General features: G+C 41.2%; 3 protein-coding genes across 3 annotated transcripts in view; 2 read left to right on the top strand and 1 right to left on the bottom strand.

Annotated features, from left to right (window-relative positions):
* The window catches only part of LOC115627107 (centrosomal protein of 162 kDa), a 32,941-nt gene that overhangs the window by 17,454 nt on the left and 1,951 nt on the right, over positions 1-13,536 (bottom strand). The gene's annotated exons all lie outside the window — the stretch shown is intronic.
* LOC115627349 (zinc carboxypeptidase A 1) lies at positions 1,888-4,236 on the top strand. The gene is made up of 5 exons (XM_030522997.1): positions 1,888-2,239; positions 2,537-2,552; positions 2,691-2,989; positions 3,078-3,417; positions 3,474-4,236. Exons 1-5 carry the CDS (start codon positions 1,888-1,890, stop codon positions 4,234-4,236), a joined length of 1,770 nt encoding a protein of 589 aa, XP_030378857.1.
* Positions 7,184-13,454, top strand: LOC115627108 (carboxypeptidase B). Its single transcript, XM_030522670.1, has 4 exons — positions 7,184-7,549; positions 10,561-11,174; positions 11,273-11,432; positions 12,302-13,454. The coding sequence occupies exons 2-4, from the start codon at positions 10,643-10,645 to the stop codon at positions 13,062-13,064; spliced, it is 1,455 nt and encodes a 484-aa protein (XP_030378530.1). The 5' UTR covers positions 7,184-7,549; positions 10,561-10,642; the 3' UTR covers positions 13,065-13,454.

Below are 13,536 nucleotides of genomic sequence, written 5' to 3'. Positions count from 1 at the left end.
CTTATTTACAGAATCTCTAACGGTAATCCACGTAATCCTGGCATCTGGATCGATGGTGGCATGCATGCACGCGAATGGATCAGTCCAGCCACAGTGACCTTCATAGCCAATCAGTTGGTGGAGGGTTGGGAAGATTTGCCAGAACATATGCGTAATATCAACTGGTTCATACACCCTGTGGCCAATCCTGATGGCTACGAGTACTCGCACACCACAGATCGTTTGTGGCGCAAAAATATGCGCGCCCATGGTCGTCAGTGTCCGGGTGTCGATCTGAATCGCAACTTTGGTTATAAATGGGGCGGCAAAGGTACCTCAGCTAGCCCATGCTCTCAGACATATCGCGGCAGCAAGGCCTTCTCTGAGCCCGAAACGTTCTACATCTCGAAGTTCATCAGTGGATTTCCACGCAACACATTCCAGGCCTACCTATCCTTCCATAGCTATGGCCAATATATACTCTACCCCTGGGGCTATGACTATCAACTAACAACGGATCGTGCCGATTTGGATCGTGTGGCGCGTCAGGCGGGCACGGTAAGACACATAAGAATCTGGGCGATAAACTATCCATTACCTCGTACTCTTGTTTTCACCCACAGAGCATCACAAAGTCGACGGGCGTTAAGTATACCGTTGGCTCATCGGCCACCACTCTTTATCCTGCCGCCGGCGGCTCAGATGATTGGGCCAGAGGTATTGCGGGCATTAAATACTCCTACACCATCGAAATGGGCGATACGGGCCGCTATGGCTTCGTTCTGCCGGCCAAGTTTATTCAATTCAACGGCAAGGACGGCTATACGTTCGCCGAGACAGTCGCACGCGCCATAACCTATGGCAAGGATAATAGACGTCGCGGATTTTAGTTCATTTCTAGAGCCTAACTTTTTTTTTTACAGCCGTCAATTTTTTTTTTTATTATTGATATGAAATTATATTTATTTATTTATTTATTTATTTAATTGTAATTGTAATTAGACAAATGAATCCGTTTGAATAGACTGAGAAATGTTTGTTTAAAACGCATATAAATAAAAATTATGCTGTATATAAAGAAAACGAATGATAAAAGTATTACTGAAATTGTTTCCAAGATATTTCTAGAGTAGTTCCAGGGAACCGTCCTCAAAACAGTTTCTTAAATTGACTTAAAAGACAAGTCCTTGTGTCCTGATTTGAAGTTCATTTTGAAATTCAATTAATAGTAATAATAATAATAATAATTCCAATTTATTACCAGGAAGGAAAGCTTTAATCTGCGCCCTCGTCAGGTCCCTACTTATCCCCCAAGCACTGTAACTGATTTTTTTCCATTCACAAATGGACTGGTATTGTTCCACAAAACCACGACGTAACTATAATGTGTAACCTCTAAAGAGGTTCCTTACCCAGAACTGATATATTTTCCTAATTTACTAATTTCTTTAAAGATTACGCCGTTTATACTGAAGTACAACTTATTCTAAGAAACAACTTCATCTCAGTTTCTTTTGTAATTTGCAGCGTCTAGAGATTTATATTTGGAGCTACTGAGCCCAAGACTTAAAGGATTACCTCGTTTGTCCTGAATTTCAACTTCATCTCAGCTGTCAGTTATTGTTAAAATCAAAGAGCAAAGACGTCTCTCAGCAAACAACAGACCACATGGTTAAACAAATCGTCGCCACTGTCCACTGTTATTATGCAAATGGAAAAGGTGCAAAAAACAAAAGAATTGCCAACGAAACGAAACGAGACGAGACAAAACGATATTAGCATTGGCTTAGACAGGGGAGCCAAAGCTAACGATGGTTGCTGGAATCATCAGCGGATCTTTGACAGCATTTGATGTCGAGCCACGAAACTAAGCGATCGCACAGTCGGACGGGGAGAACAAATTCAAGAATGGACGGGCTTTTGGCGATACTTGTGATGTCAGTTGTGGGCGCTTCGGGCACCCTAAATAGCCAGTTGGGCGCGACGGGGACAGCGGGTGCGGCCAGCGTGGGGGGTGCTGGTGTGGGTCCGAGTGGTACCTTAACGCGTATTCCCTTCTTTGGAGCTGGGGTGCGTCAATTATTGCGCTACATACGCCCACAGGCGCCATACGGACGCACATCCGACTATCGCAGTCAGTTAAATGAGAATTATGTGCACTATTATGGCGCACAGCTGTGGAAGTTGAACTTCAATGCGACCCGCAAACGAACAGAGTTGCCGTTGGGCACTGATTTCAGCAAATTCGCTGAGCAATACGGTGAGTAGAGGGGGGAAATACAAGTAGTAATGCTAATTAGTTAGATAAATCATCTGTGGGTAAGCGTTGGCGCTGCTGGTTGAAGGTCAGCAACCTTTTGACCCAAATGATTACTCAGTTCAAAGGGCGGCCAGAAACGCGCCCATTATACTATTGGCTAAGACAAAAGTCGGCCAGAATCATCAAAAGAGCTGTATGTCGATGTCTCAGTGACATTAGCGCATAAATTTTGCATGAATCAACGCCCAAGAGTCGAACCAAAGCAAACGGTACCCAGAACCACTACCACAACCACAGCCACATCGAAGAATCTGTGAGTTTGGAGAAATTAAGAACTTGACCTTCTGCCGCGATTCAGACAGACAGTCGATTAGATTTGCTTGCGTTGTCAGGCCGCGATTCTTTCAATAATGCTGTTGGATCCGAGAACGTTTCTATTTCTGCTGCTCAGTGCCAGCAAAACGCAGTCTCAGCTGCTGTTGTGGCGCAGCATTACGGGTTTGCCTTCGTTACCTGCCCTTTGGTCGGTGAATACCAGCGATCTGTATGAGACAACGCTGGAGAGTCTGCAGTGGCTTTCGCCCACAGATTTGCGACGTTTCGACTTTCTATCTCCCGGTTCCACCTATCAGATCAATCGGCGCTATCGCAGCGATGCCTCGGTGCGTCGCTATTACGGCCACCAGCTGTGGAAGGTGCACGAAACGAAACTGAATCAGCCCGCGGTGAAGGCCTTTTGGCGTCACTTTGGTACGCCCGAGGGGCAGTGCCTTTTTCTGCCTTTTTCAGAGTTTTCTGAAAATATGTACAGCCATCCTTTTTCTGTGATGCATTGCAGGTAGCGAGGTGTGGAACATTAATCAGGATGGCATTGACATATTGATTAATCAGAAGAACAAGGCAGCGGCACGCCAATTTATGGAGAAGGTCGGCTTCAGCTACAACGTCATGATCGAGGACATCGAACTGGCCATCGATGAGACCTATATGGAGGTAAATAACAGCAATCCGGCAATGCCGTGGCTGGAGCGCAAGGGCGCGCTCTTGGATTGGCAACGCTATCACGATTACGGCGACATCCAACAGTTTCTGCAGCATATGCTGGAGACCTATCCCGATCTTACAGAGATCATACAGATCGGTCTGACAAACAACAAGCGACCGCTCGAAGTGTTGCGGTAAGTCTGTGGATCTTTCCATTTGTACGATTCTTTAACAATTTGTACTTCGATAGAATCTCCAATGGCGATCCGGAAAACTTTGCCGTATTTGTTGATGCGGGTTTGCAGGCACGCGACTGGCTTAGTCCCGCTGCCCTCACCTATACCATCTCGAAGCTAATGTCGTTGTGGGATAACAAGGAAACACACATGCAGCACATTGATTGGTACTTCCTGTCTGTGTCCAATCCCGACGGCTATCAGTACACGCGCATCACCGACCGACTCTGGTCCAAAAATCGGCGCTACGACAGCGACACCGGCTGTTATGGCGTCAATTTGGATCGCAACTTCGAGTATAGTTGGGGCGAGGCAGGCTCGTCTACGAATCCGTGCAAGAACCTCTATAGTGGCATCAAAACATTCTCCGAGCCGGAGACGCGTGCTATGCGCAATTTCCTGCTCAGCATCCGCAAAGTTTTGGGCGCCTATGTCTCTCTGGGCGGATATGGACAGGCAATCACCTATCCCTGGGGTGATGACGAATTTGTGACGGACAATCAGCGCGAGCTCCACAAAGTCGCCTATAGGGCGGCCCTCAACCTGCGACGTCTGAACCAGGCCGAGTACAGTGTGGGAAGCAGTTATCGGCTGAAGTTGGCGCGGGCGGGTAACTCGGCCGATTGGGTGCAAGATGCCATTGCACCCCGTTTTGTCTACAATGTGTTTCTGAAGGATCAGGGTCGCTACGGCTACCTAATGCCACCCCATTATATTGTCGAATCGGGTGAGGAGGCCTTCGATTTTCTGCAGACCATCGCGCAGCAATTTGATTGAAGCATTCTTCAAGTTAAATTATGCTTTTCTTTTTTTTTTTTAGACCTAAAATGTTTTATTTATTTAATTTATTAAACATCAGCTAAATAGTTCCGCAACATTTCAAATACATGTATCGACAGAGCCATCACACGAAGCGTGCCAGTCAGTTGCCCAAATATATGAATATTCAATTTAAAACTTCTGTTAGAAGAGGTCCGCCTTTTATGCTGCATGCCACTAAAAGCATCATAAACCTTTTTAATAACGCTACAATGTATAACATATTGGACTACTGTTCAGTTATAAAACCGGTCATGAAGAGCGAAAGAACGGCTATAGCTAAGAATGCGAAATGTGAGTTTCCACTGAAAAGCCAAACTCGGACGAAAAGTAAGGTATTAATATGCCAACAAGAATATTATTTAAATATGATAACTCAGTTATGATGATAAAAATTTTCAAATAAATAGAGAAAACTGTTTAGCAACACACCAACATAACGTTCTTATGTTAATTTATAATTCTTTCTCCCTTTTTGTCAAATTCGTATTCTTCTAAACTATCACGCAGTGAAACCAAAAACTAAAAAAAGATATTTCTGGTACTTAAATGCAAACCTATAGACGCCAAATCGTTTGGAAAATAAGAAATATTGTATTCGGAATAATAAATTATACTTTTGAACTATACTTTTTGGCATTTCAATTTAAAGTTGAATGGGTTGAGTTGAAATGAAATAAAGGGGCATTTTTCTTATATTTTTGAAACAAAAATAAATTTTGAAAGCCGCAAACTTTTGTACGCGATTTACGGTTTTATATGAAAAGTGTGTATTTCACTAAAAATCGGTAGGGTGCTTTAAGAAACTTTGCCGTTCTACTTTTTAAAGTGTATTGAACCTGTTCAGTTGGATGGGAGTGTATATACCAATTGGGTCGCACATATACCTAACCTAGAGAGTATAGCAATAATATTGTTCGAAAGTTCTAAAAATTTGTATTTCGCTGGCTAAGACGTGCCATTAGGACTGTACATATACAAGTATGTAGTATCGATAAAACAGACCGATCTGCAAACATTCTCAAAAGAAGGGAAAAGAAGGGCGACTAAGTGCGGATTGAAATTTTTTTAAAATACTTTTTGTTTTTACGATCTACCGCTCGCTACAAACTGTCTGCGTTTTATACCGTTTTTATGATGTTTTTTGCAACTTACAAATCGTTGGGAAAATATCGTAGCCTACTTCTAGACGGTGCGCATAAAGGCCGACGAATCACGTAAGTTAAGGTAAAGTGCTCATAATTTAAAGCATTATGAAGACAACGACTCTGGCGTGTCGGTGAAATTGGCAAAAAGAAAAAGAAGAAAATTTAGTAAACAAACAATCGTTATGTAAAGGCTGCTATGAATATTATATAGATAGGAGGTAATACTACATACATACACGTATGCATATGCATGAACAATAAATTCCGAAATTAATGCATATATTAGAATGCATATATACATTTTATACTATATAACTAGCGGCAACATCCGCAAAAAGAAAGCCGTCGCGACGGCGCGTTTCAGAGGGAGAGAGAAAGAGAGACATTGGCCGCGGCCGCGGCCGCTGCCGCCAACGCCACAGGAACTTTCACTTTCAAGCGCGCATTGAGCGAGCGAGATCTTATTTTTTTTCTTTCTGATTTTCAAAAAACCAGTCAAAGACAAGGCAGATTGAAAGATGTATTTATGCACATAGAAATTATGGTGAGCATATCTAGGAAATTATGCGGGGCGGGCGAAAGGCCCAATATTTAAAGTAAACGCCAATGCCTTGTATGTCTACTTGTATGTGCGTATGTGTATGTATGTGTGTGCATGTGTGTTGTGGTCCCAAAGTTTAAATACGCGGCAAAGAAAGTAATTTAAAAGCTGAACAACAGCGAAAAAATCTGATTGCTGTAAAATGAAAAGCCATAACTCAGCATTAGCGATGATTGGGTGAAGATGTATGTATGTATGTATTAAATATTTATTTATAAATATTTATACATAGTTATGTTTGTTTGTGTGTGCGTGTCTGCAGACATCAACAACTGCCATACAAAAGGGTACAAAAAAAGTGAAAATATATACATACATATATTTTTTTGATATGATTACAATAATATGTAAGTACAGCAGACAACAGCAGATGAATCAAAAGCGAAAGAAAGTAAAAACACGCCAATTGGGTCAAAATGACGCGGCTTGTAAGCGACTCTATGCATGTGTATGTGTGTGTGTGTGTGTGTGTAATTCAACAACAGCGCTCTGCATAAATGGCATGCAAACAACAAATAACAGCAACAACAATGACTTTTTAGTTAAATGAAATTAAATTTACAGCGCACACAATCAACGAACACAAAACCCACAGCACAGGTATTTACGTGCACATGTTTGTTTGCATGTATGTGTGTATGTATGTGTGCATGTAAGTCAAATAATAACAGCAGTGGCAGATACAGCAGCAGCAGCGGCAGCAACAGCGCAGCCCGAACTAAGCGGAGCCTGTGAGTAAAATCTGAAATCTCTGCTCACATTTGAGTTTTTATTCATTGTCGACTCCTGTAATTGCTGTAATTGTAATTGTGTTTGATTTGATTTGAGTCACACACACACACCCTCTCGCACATACGATCAGGCATCAAAGTCAAAGTCAAAAGTGCTGGGGCGTGGGCGTCAGAGACGCTGCTGCTGCAATGCATGACTCGCTCAATGCACTCAATCTTTAATCTTTGTTTCTGTGTGTGTTTTTGTTTTTGTAAGTACATTGCCGTGTGCGTGACTCTCTCGCTGCCACTGCTGTTACCTCTGCTGCTGCTGCCTCTTATCGGCTCTGCAGTCGACGCCACCGTTAGCGTTGTGTTGCTGCTGCTGCTGCCGCTTTTGCTGCTGTTGTTGTCATTTCATTCAGTCCGCGGCGTTCGCTCGAAGTTCGGTCGTCGGCCAGCAGCGCAATTTTTTTTTTAACAATTTTTCCTTTTATTTTTGATCACTTTTGTTTTGGTTTCTTTTTTTAATTTTATTTTTTGTACACACATATATTTGGTTCGATTTTTGCCCTCACTTCGGCATTTAAGTTGGCACTATATATAAAAATTAACGCCTGCAGAAACTGAGCGTTTAGTTTGGCTTCTGCGCTGGACCACCAAAGTGATAGCGGGCAGTGCGCGTAAGTGTGCGCGTCAGTGTCAACGTGAGTGTGAGTGCGTGTTTAAAGTTGAGCGGAGCCGGCAACTGCAGCTTTTATAGAACACACAAACGGCAGCACGCAGTAAAGTGCGAAGCGCATGCGCAGAATGTAAGCGATTCACATTTTTTTTTCTTTTTTTAAATTACATAATGGACAGTGATATGCTGTATGTATGTATATGTACATATCTACATACATATATGTATGTATAAACATAATTGGAATATCAGAATCAAATGGACACGACTTTGAAAAATGTAAAAACAAAAATATAAAAATGTCTTTGATTTTGTGTGCAACAACAACAACAGCTGGTCAAAGTTTACATTTATGGTTATAAGTTCTTTAAAAGGCGTCCCTGTCCAAGAATTATTTGAGCTATGAGGGAGTGGATAAAAACACAAACTTGTCAGGCTTAGGAGCATATGAATATCAAGTTTAGTTATTCTATATGGTTCACTTGTCGGGTACTATGCGTTCATACAGACAGACATGGCTTAACCGACTTAGCTTGTCACATACAGACCAAGAATAAGTATGCTTTGCGCGGTCTACCACGCCACTTTCGTAGTAAACTGAAATGCCCTTTCACCTTTTCGATGGAGGGTATACAAAAAAAAAAACGGTCTTGCACTGCACAACAAGTTTGGACGTTGTTGTTGTTGTTGTTTTAGTGCCTGGCGCGCTCCAATTTCGGCAATTCTCCGAAGTTGTAAATGCACGTGATCTGAGAACAGCGCCAAACAAAACCAGTAACAACCGAAACCATTACTGTAAGAGAAGACGCAGTCAGTCAGTTGGTCGCTTGGTCTGTGAGTTTGTCGTCAGCAGCCCAGAAGGTCGGACATTACAAGCCGACATTTGTTTATTTCCCAAGAACCTGTTCTTGAGATGGAGCGTCTCGGAGCTCCACCATGGCATGGAGCGCTGCTTTTCTGCTTTCTGCATGGTAATAAAAAACCACATACGGTGAAATTAGCACAGTAGTGTGATAAACTGGGCGTAACCGACAAAAATAAAGAAAATACAAAAAAAATAAATACAATTTGGAAATTAGTTTAACAACCGTTTCTTTTTTCGTATCGAGACGTGACAAGAAATTGTCGTCCGTTAAATGGATGTGTATGGCTAACAGCAAAGCTCTAAACGATTTCAATTTTTAGCCAAACAAACAAAGCCTTCCAATCCACATACACACACACACACACACGCACACATACAAATGTATGCATTACGAAAAATAATGTGCTAATTACGAATGCGTTTCAAGCTATCGAATATTGAAAGAAACCCGTATATGCTGTATAAGTCACTACTGAGGCTGTAAATATATATAAAAATTCCTAAACGGCGATCGATTCGAAACAGCAACAGAAACAGCAACAACAACATCAGCAGCAACTCACGATCAATCGCAATAAAAACGACTGCAATAAATAGGCAAACAAATTAACATTGAACTTGAGCAAGCAAATACATAATGTTGTGATCGACGGACACTTTATGTTCAAAGTTTGCGCGCGCGCATGTAAATGTGTCCAAATGTGGAAGTTTTGGATTAAAGCCAGCACCTGTGCTGTCATCACAACTGACTCTCTGTTGGCGTCTCTTACGCTCTCCGCACTCTCCGGCCGCTCTCCAATAGTTCGTTTGCTTCTGCAGGCAAATGTTTTCTTCAGTTTACTTTTTCTGAGCGCGCAGGAGAGAGCAAAGGATCGCTTGCACGTTAAATAATAATTAATGTTTAAAAATAGATTTATTATAGTATACAAGAAAAATTGTTCAATATATTTAGCTACTATTAACAGGACCGCTTTAATACTTAACAGATAAATAAATTATTTGTTTAATATGAAGTATTCCTGCCCGTTGCATTCCAAATTTTAGGACTAGCAATATTATGTATAACGCTAAAATCACTTTAAATAATAGAATCGTTCATTAATTCAGTTTCCATTTCAAAGCAACTGCTGCTAATCTCGTATTTGCTGATCTGACGCGATCACAACGTTTCTAGCTCGCGAACTTTAGCGTGTTTCTAATTCAAATGATCTATCTTTTCAAGAAGATCAAAATAAAAAAAATAATAGTTGATAGTAAGATGACGAAGCCAAATGTAGGAAGTACATGATGTAAAGAATAGAAATTGTATTCAACCGTTATCTATAAATCTTCCCCTACGCGAGGCTAAAAGTCACAGATGGGTCTATAAATATATTTGAATGCCATCCCAAGTTTCATCTCAATTAATGAAACATCAAGTTGCTTATAACAGCGTAATAAATGAGCAATTATATTGTCGTTGTTGAAGAAAAATTTGTAAGCAAAAAACTGTGTGGAGAATCTAATTAATAAATCTTATTGTTTACATACCTATGTGTGTGATTCAAACATAAAAATCATTTTGCTCCTTTCATTAACTTCTGAGGAAGAAGCAAAGGAACATAGTTTAAATGACTTCATAAATATAGCATATATGTATATATACAGGGGAGCCTAAATGGCAGAACAGAATTTCTTCTTTGTTGAAGAAATCGGAAAAAGGCGAACTTAAATACAATTTCTTGTTTATCTTAAAGTAGAAGCCATATATAGAAAGTAGAAGCTATGTAGAAAATATATAAAATTAATCCGATAGAATTCTTTGAAGAAATCGGAAGAAGGCGAGATGAAACAATATTTCCTGTTTATCGTAAGCCTCGATTAACGTATTAATGTAAAAAAGCGTAAAATACACAGCCAATTACATCAAAGGAGAAGACCTAAGTAAGGTAAACTCTAATATATGACTGAAGTATTAAGGTACTAGATAGCCACAAGGTAAAATCTGATATATACACCTATATATCAACCCTTTAGATGATTCGAATTCAATTCATATAAATAAATACTACACTTTGTGTGTATTATTATGAATTATATATTATATTTGTTGTACGGCACGTAGAGATTTTCCACTAATTACTTAACTGACTGAAATCGGATGCCGGGGGAAAAAACATAACAAAGCACACGAAACAAAAGGCGAGCCTGTCTCATAATTGTAATTGCCCAGCCAGTTCCATTGACATTGACACTCGCATGTTGATAAGGTAGTCGACTATTTTGTTTCGTTGCAGTGTGGCGAGAACTTGATTTGGAAATTACCCAACTGAGGCAACAACAACAAAAACGATAACGAAATAGCACGGAAGCAGCACCATGAGTCCGCCCGCCCCACCTACCCTTTGCCTGCTGATGCTGCCGCTGGTGCTGGTGCTTGGAGCCCTGGCTGGGTCCAATGCATTCGATATTGCCGCCATGGAACCCGTTACGGCCAGCCAAGGACACCTTGTGGCGACCGGCAACAAGGCTCTGTACGAGCGAATGACCCTAAACGGCACATTAGACCCTGACTCTGCCGCTGATGCTGCGGGTATGATGGACGTTAATGAGATCCCAGTACGGTACGATGAGGCCCAATTGTGGCGCATCTACAATATCTCGGAGGGTATGCAGAAACGATTGCCATTTCGCCAGATGTTGGAGCAGAAATTTGGAGGCAATATTTGGAAGGAGAACTCCAAGTTCCTGGACATATCCATTGCTAAGGAGCAGCTGAAGGCTGCTCGCAGCTTTTTGGCAGCCCATAATATCGAGTCTCAAATTCTCTCCGACAATATTCAGTCTCTGATCGATCAGGAGCAGCTGGAGAGTGTGGCGAGCACATTGGGCCGCCTTGGGGCACGAACAAGTAGGTTTAAGTGCAGATTAAATCGTAGATTTGTATAAGTCTCTAACCAGACTTACACAAGAAGAAATTCATCAACAATTTCTCTTTATCCTCTACAGAGAAAGCTACACGCAATGGCAGTGGTATGCATTGGAAGGACTACCACGATCTGGAGACCATCTATGCCTTCATGCGTGAGATACGCACCAAATTTCCGAATGTCTGCCGCCTCTATACCATTGGCAAAACGGCTGAGGGACGGGATCTTAAGGTGTTGCGGTAAGTTACAAAAAACTCGCAAGTTTTGATAGATTTATCAATGTAACAATCAATTAAAATCATTGACATTTCGTCATCAAATGTTACTCTTCTAAATGATTAACAGCTTACCGAATATATTATTTGTTTATAAAAAGATGATGTCAGATCGTAAGCTTAGTTGAGAGCCGCTTTATGGCTGAGAGGGAGGATTTATAGAAACAATACCAGAAAGACCAACTTATTAGGAGTATTGAAAATAAAATTTTAAAAAGAATGCGCAAATAGTACAGTAAAGTAATGTGGATTTGAAATCTCATAACATCTCTCTTCTCAAAAAGCGATTTAACTATTTCATTCAAAAAGTATTGCCATGAAGCTTTGGTTTCAATAGTAACTTTTTTAGCCACCTAATTCAATCGTTGTTAAAGATTTCACAAAATGATAAATCATTTGATCGAATTTAGGAATTGAAACAATCAAAACAATCAATCAAAACCAGTATTATGCTCAGATAATTTCTATACTAAGCTTTCAATGAAATCATCCATTACATAAGTTGCCATTAAATTTGTCGAAACTAATCACTAGATATGTGAATTCATCGAATGCTTTTTCAGAGTCCAATAGGAAAGAAGGCAACACTCTTCTTATAAGTTATAATATGGAAAAACTACTGATTTAATAAAACTAACAGTTAAGGAAAAACGTGATTCCTGAACGTTGGTCAAATGTTGAAGGGAACGGTTTTGTAAATGATTGACATGTTCGATTTTTTTAAACCGCGACTGTATAAAGAGTTTTAAGGGCTTCTCGCTCTCAATAATTCTTCAGATAATACATTTTGTGTCGTTCCTAAAAGTATGCTTTGCTTTTCACCCAACTTTTAGAATTTCTGAGAACCCGCGCGAATACAAGAAAATCTGGATTGATGGCGGCATTCATGCGCGCGAATGGATCAGCCCGGCCACAGTGACCTTCATCCTTTACCAGTTAATGTCGAATTGGGAGAACCAACCCGCCCACATACGTGGTCTGACCTGGTACATAATGCCGGTGATGAATCCCGATGGCTACGAATACAGTCGCACGGTGAATCGGCTGTGGCGGAAGAATCGTTCGCCTTCGCGTCGCGCCAAATGCTTTGGCGTCGATCTGAATCGTAACTTTGACATCGGCTGGAATGGATATGGCTCCTCAACGAATCCCTGCAGTGACACCTACCGTGGCTCACAGCCCGCCTCCGAACTGGAAACGCAGGCTGTCGTCGAATTTCTGTCCAAGCGCAAATACAATCTGGAATCCTATTTAACCTATCACAGCTATGGCCAGATGGTGGTCTATCCCTGGGCCTACAAGGCTGTCAAGGTGAAGGACGCCAGCGTTCTCCAGCGCGTGGCCAACACCGCTGTCCAGCGCATTGCTCAAAAGACGGGCGCCAATTACCGGGCATCTGTCACCCACGAGGCTCTGGGAATCGCTGGCGGCGGCTCCGATGACTGGAGTCGGGCCGCCTTGAATGTCAAATATGTCTACACGATTGAGTTGCGCGATCGCGGCAACTTTGGCTTTGTGCTGCCTCCCCGGTTTATCAAGGATACGGCACTGGAAGGCTGGACTTTAGCCGAGACAGTGGCGCAGGCCATTGGATAAATCTATATTTAGTATAAATACTATATATATCTATGTGTTTGTGTGTGTGTGCGAGTGCCCATGTGCGTGTGTATTTGTATGCGTGAATGTCGGAATTATGTGAAAAATGGGCTACCTTCCTTTCTATTTATGTATCTTTAACTCTCTCTATACCTTTAAATAACCCTAAACTTTGTGTACGACGGGTATTCAAAATCATTTGATCTGATCCGTTTTGTGAATATCTCAACTGTATTTGTTGAAAGTGTTTTTGCGAAATCTGCAATGTGTGTGATTTCAGGTACGATAAAGTGATTGCGAATTCAGACATTGCGGAGTTTGGCGCTAAAAATGCATTTTATATATGTTAATTGGCTGGAAATAAAATTGGCTATTTATAAAATGATTCAAGTTTCCATGTTTTCGTGATTTTCAGATGACAATAAAATTGGCAAGTTTTAAACATATTTATCGAGCAAGTCTTTTTGTTTTC

Source organism: Scaptodrosophila lebanonensis, unplaced genomic scaffold, assembly GCF_003285725.1.
Source record: "Scaptodrosophila lebanonensis strain 11010-0011.00,11010-0021.00 unplaced genomic scaffold, SlebRS2 tig00000092-arrow-pilon, whole genome shotgun sequence".
NCBI classification, from domain to species: Eukaryota; Metazoa; Arthropoda; class Insecta; order Diptera; family Drosophilidae; genus Scaptodrosophila; species Scaptodrosophila lebanonensis.
Note: the sequence above shows the minus strand (reverse complement) of the source record. Positions and strands in the feature narration are given on the sequence as shown.

Excerpts from the sequence above, each read along its gene's own strand:
- LOC115627349 (XM_030522997.1), top strand. The coding sequence starts at position 1,888 with ATGGACGGGCTTTTGGCGATACTTGTGATGTCAGTTGTGGGCGCTTCG. Across the intron at positions 2,990-3,077 it reads GGCCTTTTGGCGTCACTTTG|GTAGCGAGGTGTGGAACATT; the intron begins GTACGCCCGAGG and ends GATGCATTGCAG. Across the intron at positions 3,418-3,473 it reads CGACCGCTCGAAGTGTTGCG|AATCTCCAATGGCGATCCGG; the intron begins GTAAGTCTGTGG and ends GTACTTCGATAG.
- LOC115627108 (XM_030522670.1), top strand. The coding sequence starts at position 10,643 with ATGAGTCCGCCCGCCCCACCTACCCTTTGCCTGCTGATGCTGCCGCTG. Across the intron at positions 11,175-11,272 it reads CCGCCTTGGGGCACGAACAA|AGAAAGCTACACGCAATGGC; the intron begins GTAGGTTTAAGT and ends TATCCTCTACAG. Across the intron at positions 11,433-12,301 it reads CGGGATCTTAAGGTGTTGCG|AATTTCTGAGAACCCGCGCG; the intron begins GTAAGTTACAAA and ends CCCAACTTTTAG.